The 14647-nt window shown below is 40.7% G+C and overlaps 1 protein-coding gene across 1 annotated transcript; it reads left to right on the top strand.

Annotated features, from left to right (window-relative positions):
- The first annotated feature begins 2103 nt into the window (after positions 1-2103).
- TMEM52B (transmembrane protein 52B) lies at positions 2104-10144 on the top strand. Its single transcript, XM_061205467.1, has 5 exons — positions 2104-2775; positions 4911-4954; positions 6832-6870; positions 7410-7576; positions 8558-10144. Exons 1-5 carry the CDS (start codon positions 2722-2724, stop codon positions 8800-8802), a joined length of 549 nt encoding a protein of 182 aa, XP_061061450.1. The 5' UTR covers positions 2104-2721; the 3' UTR covers positions 8803-10144.
- The last annotated feature ends 4503 nt before the right edge of the window (positions 10145-14647 follow it).

Below are 14647 nucleotides of genomic sequence, written 5' to 3'. Positions count from 1 at the left end.
TTTCACTGAAGCACAGAGAGGAAGGGAACCTGCAGTGAGTCACCTGACCTAGGCAAGGTCAAAAGGAGAATAATCAAAGGAACCAGAAGTAAGAAATTCTTTAGCCCCACGTGTTATAGCTGTTGTATAACAATTCCCTGAAGCATAGGTGAAAAGGCTTTGGTACAGTACTCTCCATTTGTTCCACTCCATGTCCTTAACAACCTGGGCACAAGCTAATGATTCACAAGCGAAATGGAACCACAAGATTGTGTAGGGTTGTAATGAGTTCATTCCCCTCTACCTCAGGCACCTGCCCTTCCAATGTGGACCTCTTCAGTCTTCCCACCCTCATCCTCTTTCCTCTCTCATCGTTCCCTACATGGATGCTTTGATAGGGACTGAGCTCAGAGTTAAAACTGCCACAAGGCATAATCACTTCCATTAGGATAAACAAGAAGTTCTCTTTCTCCTGGGAATAATCCAGTGGAGGTAGGGGTGGGGGAGGGCAAGGGGCGGTAGTAATTCTAAGAAAGAAAAGTAACGAGAAGGTCATTAACAGAATTCCATTTTGTTCTAACCTGTTAGGAAGCTGGAGGGCAAAGAGATGATGGCAATCACATGGCAGGAAAGTGCAATTGGGGGGAAAAAGTCATGTTAATGGGCAAACCTGTTCATGCAGGTGAAGGCTGGCAGGGCTAGGAGAAGAGAGGGCCAGGATAGCAAGGGGAAATACTCAAGAATGGGAATGCTGGGAAAGCTAAAACAAGGTCATGGTAACAATACACATGAGAGGCAGGAGGACATCAGTTATCCAGCATATTGAAGGGAAAAGTTATTGTTAAAATTGAGTGGAAAGCAAGACAATCTTAGTTAACACTTAGAAAATACTTGTTATATCAGGACTAGTATATGTATTTCATACACATTAACAGAGTTAATCTCTATAAGTGTATGAAGTAACAGTATTTTATCCATTTTATATAGGATGAAACTGAGCCAACAGAGAGATGTAATAACTTGCCTAAGATCCCACACCTAATAAGTGACCAAGTAAGTATTGTATTTAATCCCAGACAACCAAGCTGGATTCTTAGCCATGATGCCCTACTGCCTGTCTGACAAGAGAAAGAGAAGGGCAAGGTTAATGATGCTATATGAACATGTACATGACACTCTTGACTAGAAATATTCTAATCCAAATGCCTTCATGATGCAACATAAAGCAACATCTAGGGCAGGTCCAGTGGGCATTCCACTCCTATTTAATGAATGGGAACATTGAGAACTGAAGAAATTATATAATAATTTAGTGGAGGGCCGAGATTAGAATTCTGCTCTCTTACCCTGTAAAATACCTCCTACCTAGCCAAGTTTTCTGCTGAAATTTGGAAAGTACTCTTACATTTAAAAAAATAATGTAGTGTTCATTTATTTCTGGAAATGAATGATTTTGAATCACCAGTCTCATACCAGATTTTTCTCTCACTGTTTGATTTCCTTAGCTAAGAAATAAAATTAAGTTTATATTCTCCATTCTCATATCACATTGTTATGCGGTGGGAGGGCTTTTAGAATCAACCCCGTCCAATGGTCTCCCCTCAACAACTCAGTAAAATCAGATTTTCAGAGTTAGTATCTGAAAGTTGTTTTTTCCCCAATGTTTATAAGATAGATCCCTGTAAACAAATGTCCAATTTTCTTATGAAAGACTTTGTATTTAAAAAAATTTTAATACTTTGTATTGATTAAAAGATTACTGGCTTAAGCATACATCATTTATACAGCATTCATTTGTTCCTATAGAGGTGCGTCTTTACAAATTTTCTATGTCCTTACCATGTGTGCTTATTTTTGCTCTGATTTTACATTATATGAGAGAGACAGAGCGAGAGTGAGAGAGACATATAGATCTTGAATCTTGTTTTTAAAATGTCTCTTTAACTATTTCAATGGGAATTGAAGTCAGGGTGGAGGGGGATTTCATGGACAGCACCCAGAAATTCTAATCTCCCCACCTGCTTTCTCCAAAGATGCTATAGATTTCCAGTTCATTTGGCAACCTCTCAGCCCTACTCCAGTGTCTAGGAATAAATGACCCAGAACCAGGAGAGTTGATTATCAACATAGTGAAGGGGAGGCCTGCATAGTGAAGGGGAGAGCAAGAGAGGCGGGCTAACCACACAGAGAGGGGAGTGAATGGAGATTGGCAGGGTGACTTTCAACTGGCAACAGTCACCCTGGAGTGCTTGGGTGAAGGACCAAGGATATTACTCCTTTTCTGATGGAGAAGAGAACTTATGTGGTCACCCTCAACGTGCCTTTGATTCTCCTTCAAGTCCAGTTTCTCACCACTGCCTAGAAAAATATCCAATTCACAGGACTGATGTGTCCTTCCTGAACGTCTTCCTTTTGGAGGCAGTGTGAGAACGTTAAAGACATCTAGAAAGGACTAAGAGTAGAATGGAAGAAGAGAAGACACAGGGAAGCAAACGTGGAGACCTTAAAACCAGGACTAGAAATAGAGAAAGAAGCTAGGATGAAAGGGGAGAGAAAAACCACAGAAAATAACAGCCCGAGGGAGTAAGAGAAGAGAAAGAGAGAGGAGGGAAAACCGATTTATTGCTGAGAAGAGTTTCTCTCCTTAAGTCCTCTAGGTCAAGAAGTCAGACATGGCACAGAGCATGGAAAGGAGGCAACGGACGCCCAGTGCATGATCTGGAGAAGCAGGAGTCCAGCCCGATGGGAGTGCAATCCCGAGCCCTGATGGCTTCTGCCCTGGTGTATTTCATCCAGGTGAGTTGTGAAAACGCAGGCATAAGACTTCTGTTTGTTTCTTTGTTTCTCAGATAAATCAACTCTCAGAAGAACCTGGAGGGAAATGAATGAGGGGGGAAGACATATACAGAACCAAAGGGATGGTAGGGAAAAGAATAACTAGAATGTTCTCTTAGTATTATAGGGTTACATATAGTGCATGTGTGACTAATGACATCAGTGAAAAGAAGGACATATATACTAGTAGGAGAGCAATGGCAATTTAGAAGTGTCTCTTATGTATATTTCTCTCTTTTAACATCTCTTCACCTATCCCTCAAAACCCCAAGTAAGTTACTGGGAATTCCCTGGTGGTCCAGTCGTTAGGACTCCACACTTCCACTGCAGGGGGCACGGGTTCGATCCCTGGGCAGAGAACTAAGGTCCCACAGGTTGCGCGGCATGGCCAAAAAAAAAAAAAAAAAAAAAAAATTCCAAGTAAATTATTAAAACTAAGTACATAATTCCCCTAAATGGTGTTTCCCATATCAGCCCTAATACTACTCTAGCAGTTTAGGTGCCTCTGGATCAGAGATAAGTTGAGAAAGAAAACTCTTTTAAAATACTTTGCACTTTTTATTTCTCCCCAAATGAGAAGCGGAAGATTCTGAATAACTCATTAGCTGAGAAAGAGTCATTGGACTGAGGAATTCTGGATCACTTTCAGGGGGAAGTTTACACAGATATGAACTCTATTACGAAGAAAAGCAAATGAAGAAACGGGCTGGTTCCAGATTCCTGAACAGCTCCTAACAGGGAGGGTGCTATTTTACTTCCTATATACCAGTGAATTGAATGTCTGAAACCATAGCTTTTTCTTTCTTTTTCTTGTATTTTCTTTTTACTTCTTCTTCTCCTCCTTGTCGTTCCCTTCCTTTCTTTTCTCGTTTCTTCTCTTTTTGCAACAGGCCCGAAAGGAGGCATTTTATCGGCTGGGCACTTTAGGCTTTTTCTTTAAACTTTAATCAAGAAAACAAAGCGAAGTACGGGGGGTGGGTTGAGGAAACACATACTTTGTCATCCTTAGTGGCCAATTATTTTAGATGAAAACAAACCCAGGAGTTTCTCAAATGTTTTCTGCAGAGATCAGCTGTTTGTTCTTTTACAAATCCTTTTCACCCAATGTCACATGTAGGTGTGTCCCCTGCCTGCTCCCACCCTCCCCCCAAACTCCCAATAAGTACAAATTCTTGCCTCTTTTTAGAGTAACTTTGTGGCCTTTGTTGTTGATTTCCTGAAATATCAAGTCATCCAAGTTACTGGAAGAGAGAGACAGTTTCTAGAACAGAAGTTTACCTAGAGAGGTTTTTGAAGGAGAAAGTCAACTGAAATATAAGGTAAAAGAAGGAGTGGGACGTTCCTTTCCTGGGAGTAGAAGGGACCTGACAGCAACGTCAACAGTTGTTAGAGCAGGCTTGTCCCTGGTTCTAGTGATTCATTCCACACGTATCCATGAGAGAGTTTGATCTGAATTCTGGCCAAATCAATAGGTGTATGCAGTTGGTCATGTTACTTAAACCTCTATACCTTAGTCTCTTAACGTTTCAAAATCATGTACCCACCAGCATGGTTATTGTGATGAAATGTTATGAAATCTTAAAAATTCTTGGCAATCTGGCTGGCACAGAGTAGCTATTCAATCAATAAGTTTTCCCCCTCCCTTTCCCCCCTTCTTCTCTTGTACGGTGAGTTATTGACGTACGGAGGGAATAAAGAAGAGCAGTGGGGTTGAATTCAACTTGTAACTGATAGAGAATTAGGAGAACAAGAACAGTATCCTGAGAGGCAGATCAGGAAATTTCTAGGACAAACAAATTGATATGAATGCTGCCCGTCATTCACAGAGGCAGTGATGTTCACCCACCACCAAAATACCAAAACCAAAACAGATTAGGTATTTGCTCTTCCAGGTTTTCCCACTGCGAATTTAATAAAGATCAGGTATAGGAGAGATGAAAACAGTCCTGAACGTGACTGACCCCATGACCTTGTCCTTGTATTTGCCCTGCTGTCACCAACTGACCTGACAGCGCAGTCATGAGGGACGACTCATAGGCTGCTGAGCAGAGCAGATGAGACCATTTCCCTGTCTGAGATTGTTTCCCTTCCTACAGCTTCCTTGGGCAAGATGTGAGGAGAACTGTGTCAATCCTGAACAGTAAGTATCTGAGAGTCCACACTGGGAGGAAAGCGAGACAGACAAAGACATCAACACCCAAAACAGGGTCAAAATGTCATGAGATATCTCTGACTTCCCTTATTTCTACTTAAATGGCATCAAGCCACTAATCTCACAGACAGGTTATCCAAAAACAGGTGTTCGTGTCATCCTAAGTATTCAAGATAACACTGCTGACGGCGTTTTTCCAAAGCCAATCTTCCTGTCAAAACAGCAGACTTAATCTCAATTTATACAGTCACAGTGTTTTGCAAAAGATTTTCCTTCCCAAGCCTCTCAGTGAGTCACCGAGACAGACAGGATTCGCTACTGACACGCAGATATACTTGGGTGATTGCCAACGTAGCACCACCATTTCAAATCTGCAAAGCGTTTCCTATTTTTCAGGGCATGTTAATATTTATTGCAGACTTCATTTAGCTATCACTTTGAGGTAGTTATCCCTCAATCTAAACCTGTCACAATTAAGTCCTATGTAGACACAGAGGACACAAAGATAAAAAGGGAAGAGATTCATTCCTCTTGGAGGTAAACTATTTAAGAAAGCAGGGACAGTTTGAATAAAAAGACTTACTTGGGCTGAAGGAAAACACATATTTAGCCCCGGGAAGAGTTTCCCTACAGCCAAGTCTGTTAAACCCAAGGGAAATGGTGATGGCCTTGGTTACTTGCCAAGAGCTCTCTGAGGTTTTAGACACCTACCACCACAGGAGGGTTATTTTTAGCAGAATCAGAATTGTAACATTGTAGAACTGGAAGGGGCTTTGAACAAACAGGGAATGTGAGAACACCTAGAGACACTGTTCAGTGAAAAAGAAAACTGTATGATCTACAACTGTGCAAACAGAGAGGATATAGAAGTGGATTTCAACAGATCACTAGATCATAAAGTATTAAATGTATTCATCTTCAGTGACAAACAAATATTTTCCTTCCTCTCCCCTTCACACTCCCCAACTTATCCCACACTCCTTCTCCCTTGCAATCCATATTTTCTTCATTCTATAGAGAAACTTGATAATTGCCCTAGTTCGTTCAGAATATTTAATTAGCTTTTGTCGTGATGAAGTTGGTTTCTACATTTTTTTCCCCCTTCTTGTTTGGCCTCAATGAATATGCTTATCTGTTTTGATCCTGGATGTGAAAATTTAAAGCCCTTTTTACGGTGGGAGTTTTTATGGTTTTATGGTGGCCCTTTTTTTTTTTTTTTCCTGCTTTTTATTTTTTATTGAAGTATAGTTGATTTACAGTGTTGTGATGTGTTAGTTTCTGATGTACAGCAAAGTGATTCAAATATATATATATATTCTTTTTCATATTCTTTTCCATTATGGTTTATTACAGGCTATTGTGTATAGTTCCCTGAGCTATATAGTAGGACCTTGCTGTTTATATGGTGGCTTTGGCAACAACTTGCAAAACATAAATTACAAACTATCATGCTTATAACTGAAATTTTCTTTATGTTTAAATTTTATTGACCTCAAATATATACAAACCTTAACTTTCACATTTATTTTCACTCTTTGTAAACTTGCATTGAAAGTTCTTTCTTGGTAATTGTCATCAAAACTGTTTACAATGGTCATGGTTACATGTTCTATTAACATTATTTTCATGATCACTAGTTTAGTCTGTCTCATAATGAGTTACACAATGCCATCTATAGTATAAATCACTACTGAAGGCATCCCATTTCATAATAGATTCAGCTGGTTACATCGAAGTTAATATAACCTGTGATGCTTTTATTATAACAAGGTATCATACATTGTAACTTGTATTTCTGATTCTGGAATTATAACAGGCATTGACTATATTTTTATTGCAAACAAACCTTTATTCTTTCTCCATAGTTGCCTGACCACAGATTGGGTACATCTCTGGTATATATGGTAAGTTTTAGCTATATTACCCAGAAAGATGTTTAAAAGGGAGTTTTTCTCAGGGGTATTACTTTTATTTATTTATTTTAGTTTTTAAATATATTGACAGCAGAAAAGAAACTGAGACATCCAGCCTATTTCCTAGCATCTCATGGAGTAAAGCTTCTTTACCTCATCACTAACCTGTGTGACAATATACCAGGATTTCCTATTTCAATACCATCTCCTGGGCCAACATCAACGGATTATTGTGTACTTTCTCAGGGTCAGCTCTAGAGAAAGCCACAGAGAGGAGATTACTTCAGTAAAAAGTAGCCCCTCCAAACCACATTTAAATCTGTCATGAATTGCTCTAGTGAACTGACTTAGTCTTGCTGGCAAAATAAGGAAGTATACACGTGAAGAGAAAGCCTGGGAATTAAAATCTGATAGTCATTCTATAAAATACTCAAACAAAAATCAAAATGGAGACACTGAAGACTGATTACGCCGAAGTTGGGAAAAACACCAGACCACAGAGCTCTCACTGCTTGGTGGGGTCCTTACAGGTTGCTGGTGGTCATCGGGGCGCTGCTTCTCCTGTGTGGCCTGACTTCTGTGTGCTTCCGCTGTTGTCTGGGTCACCAGCAAAATGGGGAAGACGAGGGCCGGCCACCCTATGAAGTAACAGTCATCGCTTTTGACCAGGACAGCACTCTCCAGAGCACGATCACTTGTGAGTACACTAACGTAGAACATGGGAGGTGAACCCAGGTTTAAACGATCGCTTAGGACAGTGCAACGGTGTAAAAACATTGATCAAATAGTGTTAAAGATTCTAAAACTTAGGGCAGCTTTAATTTCCCAAAGCCTGATGGTGCAGTGACCTGGTCTCCCATGGATGCTGTATTTTCAGTTTTTGGTCAGATAATGGAGTGAAGAAAGAAATGAAATGTTGGAGACAATATTGGAAATGTCTTACCAGAAGAATTCCCAAGTTTATAAATAATTATTTTGATAAAACCATTTTCAGCTCTGAATATATCCCTTTTTCGAAAATGTCTTAGATTTTTGTGAAAACTTACACTTTCTATTATCTATACTAATTTTTTTTTATCTTTAGAGAAATTAGTCGTGTGTACTTTCTTTATTCACCAGGTCTTAAACCATTAGATATTAAACCCAACACTGGATGATCATAAAACACTTTCCTTTATTTCCCTCTGTTCTCTTCTTTGGAGTATACTCTTTCCTAAAATTGGAGAGTGAATACAAGGCAGAACAGCAGGCGGTAATACCCTGTGATATTTATTTTGAAAAGAGAGAACGCTATAGCACGTTGTTCACCTATCCTGCTTTTCTTTTCTCACTGTCATTTTGGGGAAAAGATAAATAGGCAGAAACAACTATTTCTAAGGAGTCTGCAACTTCAGTGTGTTGGTATAAAGGGTTCCAAATCCGTAAAGGGGAAAGGACAGGGTTGTGAGATATGGGAGCCCACTTTAGAATTTGAGGAAGCCAGAGAAGACGGGATCTCCTAGCAAAGAGTGAAGCTGGTTTCTGAACAAGCTTCACAGGATTTTCCTAATATCTGTGGCCAAGAGTGACAATGGATTTGGACACTTGTTTAAAATGCAAGGGGACTGAGTGTGCCGGAAGTCTCTGATTTCTGTGGACGCCGCGTTTACTTGAGCTCCCGTCCTTCTTTCCTCTCCAGCCCTGCAGTCAGTGTTTGGCCCTGCGGCTCGAAGAATCCTGGCCGTGGCTCACTCCCCCAGCTCCCTGAGCCCGCTGCCGTCCTCCCTGGACACCCTCCCAGGGTATGAAGAAGCTCTTCACATGACTCGCTTCACTGTTTCCAGGTGTGGCCAGAAAGCACCTGATCTACCCCCAGTGCCAGAAGAAAAGCAGCTGCCCCCAATGGCAAAGGAGTCTCCTCGAATAGAACACCGTTCTAATTGATGGGAACTCTGGTTTGATCAATGGGTTGGGGGTTTCCCCGGAGTTGGTAGAGATTCACAGACAAATGGAACATTGTTTTTCCCCTAACTTTCAGAAGGCTTAGGATGGCCATCTAAACAACATTCAGTGGCAAAGATGGATTCCAACCCAGACACATATGTTTTCTGCTATGGCATGCTCTAGTCAAGAACTCTTCTTTATCCAGTGGCCACAATTTGCAATTAACCTGTAGCAATGCTGATTACTACTGAACAGGAAAGCATCAAAGGGATCTTGGATTCCTTCAGCTCTTGAGTTCCTTTCCCCATAGGATGATGCAAGTTGCTGGTTTCTCTACCAGCGAATAGATTATGTACACTTGAGAAAGACCAGCCTGCAGGCACAGCCAGAGACGTTCATGCACTGAATTCATACATGCTTCCTCTCGAGAGAGCATTCACTTTTATGCTAAATGACAATGATAATTTTGTACGTCATGTAATGCCTCACTGGACATCCAGAATCCAGGGGTGGGATCGCAGGCCTGGGCTTAGAGGACACAGCAGAGTATTGAAGTGCCAAATATCAAGGTCTTTCTTTCACTCTGGTTCTACCCACCAGCAGTAGGGGAAACTGCATAGAATGCAGTAACAGTTCTATTCATTTTTTAGTTCCTCTGCCCTGCAAACATACGCGCACACACGGAGGCACGCAAGCGTATACACACGCACACTTTTCTAACTCTGAAAGAATAGTGCCGCTTTGCTTCTTTCCTCTTTCCTGCTTTGACCAAGTGTCTCTACAGTAGTGACAAACACTTGCTTCTAGTGGCGGCCTTCACTGCCACCTAGTGGAGCCATGGTAGAAATGCATTCTCCTGTTGGAGCCCATCTGCGTACCTCTCTGGTTTTTGGAGCACTAACTGGGTGGGATACTTCCCAGGGCACGATCATACTGTGTAGTGCTAAGCTGTCCACATAACATACTACCTCCAAAATGTACTGTTATTGGAAAATTTAGGACGTGAAGTGTATTGGGGGAAATACTGCTTGCCAGTGACCTTAGAAAAGTCATTGAACTCTCTCATGCACAGTTTTCTCATCCATAAATTAGGAGATATAACTCTTCCAAGGATTGTTGTGAAGATCAAATAAGCTATATGTAAATGTGACAAGATTTGTAAATTATTATGCACGTGTATTTGTTACTCTTATTCTTGACAACTCATTTTCACCTGCCTGCTATGACTCTACTGAAAATTATGTTCTGATTTTCCCTTTGGCAACCCAGCCTGCTATGTCATTGCCAAGTCACACCTGATGTAGCTTTATTTCATCAATAAATATTTGTTGATTGAGGTAAACAGCTGAAGACATGTGATTCCTCTTGATATATCCTGTGTAGAGGTAAGAAATATTTGAGAAAATTTGTTTATTAGGCAATTAGGTCCATTTCTCAGGGAGCAATACAGACCCGGGGATGGCTGATTAATGCACCACCTCATTAAATACTTTCCTGGGATGCTCACTCAGCCAGGAGGGAAAATGTTCTAAGCGAGTATAACCTGCTGGTGATCTGAATTTATTCTGAGTCACTTAAGACATTGCATTGTTAATGCATGAATTGTTAATAGCACCCGAGGGGGCCTTGTTTTGCCACTGCCAAATGAATCTCTTCCTTATTACATATTCCATGAAATATTCTAGGCTCTTTCATTCTTCAAAATACTACAGTCTTAAAGAAGTTAAAATGTCCTTGGGTATAACAAGGTCTTGAAAGAAATCCTGCCTGTAAGGATCTTATTCTAAAGAGAGATCTCTCCGCCCCACTTTCCCCTCCCCCTTGCCCTCTCCTCAGCCACAGAGAGTCACCTTAGCATCACATCACAAGCAATCAGCAGCCACTTGGCTTCACTTCTTTATCTACTCAGCCTAAGACATCTGTTCATCAGCTCAGTCACTTTCACCATTGGACTCAGTTTTGTTTAACTCCTTTTAACTTTCCTCATACCCATCCGTCAAACTTTAAACATTGGTTCAGTGACGCTAACTGATTTCTCCCCAAAGCCTACATCCCTGAGCAGTGCTGCAGTCTGAAAGAGAAATTGGGAAATAGGATCACCAGGACTTGCTGATGGATTGGGTAGGGAAATGTAGTAAGGGAAAATGATTCCTAGATCAATGACCCGAGCCAGTGTGCGGAAGGCATAGCTGTTTATGAGGATGGGGAAGGCTAGCAGAGACCTGATTTAGGGGGAAATTAAATTCAGGGATTTCTAAAATGGGGGAGAGGCATTTTGTGGCAAAATATAAACCAAGTTAATCTGAAATGAGGTCTAATACACGAAAGCAGCCAGGAAGGTTCAGGTGTGCCAATGAGAAAAATCATTTTCCTCGAGATTGAATGAGGAAAGCATCAATCTGTAAAAAAGAATAAGAAGTTCCATATTGGATCTTGATACTTAGCAGTGTTTGTAAAATAAGCCCCTGAGAATGGCCCAGAGATTATTGGGATTTGCCAATTTGGGACTCTGGGGTCTGGACAGGAGGATATGATTTTGGAAGCCATCAAGTTAAAATGTATATTTATAGATATGGGTGTAAATGAGATAACTCTCCCTCCTCCTTCTTCCTCTTGCTTATTTTTTAATTGTTCACTTTCTATTAGTTTCTTCCCTTTAGTATACATTAGTTTAGTATGCATTATATATTCTAAAAAGAAAGGACAGCATAATCTGAAGGAGAAAAGTATCACATTGTTAAGCCTGGCGCTAAGTAATTCAGACGCTGCACTTGAAGACAGCCACGAAAGTTTTTTAGCAGGAGAGATCCATGGGGTCAGTGTTTTAGAAAGACACTGATGAAAATGTCTGAGGTCTTAGCTGAAGTGTGAAGAAGGCAGGTCTTGCTTCCAGCCAGGAGCATATATTAAAAATCCTAGTCAAAACTGATGAGAGCCTGAAAATGAATGGGAGGCTGGGCGGGAAGTGGTGGTGATGAAATGAATGATAATCATTTCTTCTTTTCAGCAGCGCTCTGAGCTGTGCTCAAATTGCAAAAACGAATAACAAAATGGTTAGGAAATATAACCTTTACACCACTGTTCTCTAGGTCTTTCCTCTAATTTTAAGCAGCGGAGAATCTCTGCCACCTCTTTCTCAGTCTGAATGACGCAAATATGGATTGATATAAACCTCCTACAGCCTGGCTGTGAAGCTGCACTATTCATTCTCTACAGCTTAATTTGGGTTTTCTGGGGGTGATGACACTAGTGAAAAAAAACTCCACATTTTAAAACATCATTTTTTACTTGCCAAAACTGAAATTATTACAATCAGGGCTATGTCCAGTATCTGAAAGGAAGTGTTAATATCTACATAGCAAGAGGAAAAGACTCTGAGAGCATGAAGTCCCTAATCTGTGAGAGACCTGGAAGATGGGCCTGGATTAGTTTACACAAGGATAATAAAGGCACTCCTTTCTGCAGGAAGATGGGTCTGAGAGAAGATTGATTGGGCTGTGATGACTGGTTTTGTCTGAGGTTTGGAGGCAAATAGAACAGTACAAGATACCTTGTAGTGGCTTGTTTCTGATCCAAGTCTAGGTCAAGAGCTAGAGCATAGAATCTGGTTGAGTTGGCCTTATGGGTCTGGCCGATGAGACCTTTATTAGACGGTCTGATTAGTTAACACATTAGGAGTGTACTTGTATATGAGAGCATGGATATAAAGCAAAAATGGAATTTATGTAACAAATATAAGAAGCAGGGGAGAAAAACTGCAACATCTGGGAACAGTGAGTTTTGTTTCCTTTCCATTTGTTAAGCAGATTGTCTGGAAGGCAATAAAGAAGCCAGGATAGGAAGTCCGCCCTTGAACAGGCTGACTGGGAAAAAAAATTCAGTGATTTATGGATTGTCCGAGATATATTGAACATTCAACTGTGGAAAATATTTTACAAGCTGTGTCTGAATAATGTTGGCCAGTGTCCTTCTGTAGGCACCTCCACCTCAGCTAAGCCAGAATTGCGCTATTTCCCACCTCAGAATTCCTCGTAACTGTAGAGTTTGGAAAGGCTGTCATGCAAGTGGCCATGTTTGAGTTGAAACCTGAAGGATCATAGAACTTTAAATGTCAAATAGACATAAGTGCATTTTCTGTCTGTGAGCAAAGATGAGAAAGATGAGAACGTGAGTCATGGAGAATGTTAAAAATTCCAAGAGTGATAGAAAAGGAATGGATCTGAAAAGATAGGTTGACATCTGTTTATGGAAGGCATTAAATATTGTAACCAAATGCAGGTTTGGCCACTCGCTGCTCAAGAGCCAATAACGAATTGAGGGGCAAGCTTCAGTAGAGAAGAAAGGTTACCTTACTCAGAAAAACCGGCAATCTGGGGAGATGGTGGACTTATGTCCAGAGACCAACTCTGAAGATTCTGCTCAGCCATGACGATTTTTAAAGGGAAAACAATCTCAGTTAATCATTAAGGCAGAAGGTCAGATTCTTCGTCATCTTTCCACTGTGTGCAAACCTGCTGACTTCTCCTGATCTATCTTGGGATGCCGTCTTGCTCATGTGGTCCACCTGCAATTGGATGTTCTCTTGCCCACGTGCTCTGTCTCTACCTGCGAGGTCCACCTGCAAATTTACTAAGGGAAACCTAGGGGTAGAAGGTCAGTCATTCTTTAACTACTTAATTCTTCATTCTTATTCCTTCTAATCCGGGAAAGGAATCAACAGGTTAGGTAAGGTGTTGTGTAAGTTTAGTAAAGCAGAAATCAGGAGCTAAGTTAAATGTTGCCTAATGATCTCATCTTTATGATTAAGGTCTAGAGAAAACAGGGATGGACAAAAGAAAAGAGGCAGAGGAGCTGCTTACAATATGAGCTTAAGCAGTTCGGTCTTTATCCTGCCTTGTATGAAAGCTATTGAAAGTTTTTGAAGAGGGAAAAGAGATCCATGTAACTTGTAAGATGCTTCTATTGTCACTAGAGGATGAACAAGAGAAGTGAGATGTAGAGGACAGGGACACCATTATGGCTCTTCAGCTACCCCAAGACAACACTCCAATTTCTTCCATAAGAGCTTAGCTATAGGCAAAGTTATGGAATAAGGCAGACTAAATTTAAAGCCTCTTCACTGTGTTTCAGCTTCCTGGTAGGACGCATCCGAAGTGTTTATGTGGCCCTTTGGTAATTACTGTCCTTGCTTCACAAATGATATCAGTGTTCTTAGTGTCTGGACTTGCTTGGGTCCCATTTTGTATATCAAACTTGCCTGCATAGGATCTGTCTTGCACGACCCTCTCGCACTAAGCTTAGCACCTGCTCTTCCTTCCCATGTTAATTCTAATTACTACGGGTGGTAGAATTGAGTACCCCCTTCTCCCTCTCCCCAAAAAGAGTGTAAATCCAAACTCAGGAAATATCAAAGTAGATAAATGTAAATCCAATTCAAAGGGGACAAAAGTTCATCAGGAGTCAAATAATTGGTAAGTAATCATAACCATTTGAATGCCTTCAGTGCCCTATCTCATCCTCCAAACTATGTGCTCCCTTTTGTCAGTTTTGGAGGCTGAGTTGCAGACAAGTGATGTAACTGGTGGAGAGCTGAGTGCCTGAGCTGGCTTTACACTCAACTTCCTCAGACTTCGAACACCAAACTGAAAAACCTTTTGCTCTTATTTTTTTCATTTAATTTTTATTCCTTTTAATCAAATGCATACCTTCATACAGATTACAAAGTCAAATAGCTCTACAAGGCTTGTGAAGAAAAGGAGTGCCTTCCCACCACACGTATACATGCACATAGAATCCCTACTTTTTAGCTGACTTTTTAAAATCTACATTTCTTCAAACACTATAC

This window comes from Eubalaena glacialis, chromosome 11, assembly GCF_028564815.1.
Source record: "Eubalaena glacialis isolate mEubGla1 chromosome 11, mEubGla1.1.hap2.+ XY, whole genome shotgun sequence".
Taxonomy (NCBI): Eukaryota; Metazoa; Chordata; class Mammalia; order Artiodactyla; family Balaenidae; genus Eubalaena; species Eubalaena glacialis.
The sequence above is the reverse complement of the archived record's forward strand: the minus strand, read 5'-3'. Positions and strand labels throughout refer to the sequence as shown.

What these genes read in the sequence shown, in the direction of transcription:
- TMEM52B (XM_061205467.1), top strand. Translation starts at nt 2,722, where the DNA reads ATGGGAGTGCAATCCCGAGCCCTGATGGCTTCTGCCCTGGTGTATTTC. An exon ending in AACTGTGTCAATCCTGAACA is followed by an intron (nt 4,955 to 6,831) that starts GTAAGTATCTGA and finishes CTTTCTCCATAG; the next exon opens with TTGCCTGACCACAGATTGGG. An exon ending in GTACATCTCTGGTATATATG is followed by an intron (nt 6,871 to 7,409) that starts GTAAGTTTTAGC and finishes GGGTCCTTACAG; the next exon opens with GTTGCTGGTGGTCATCGGGG.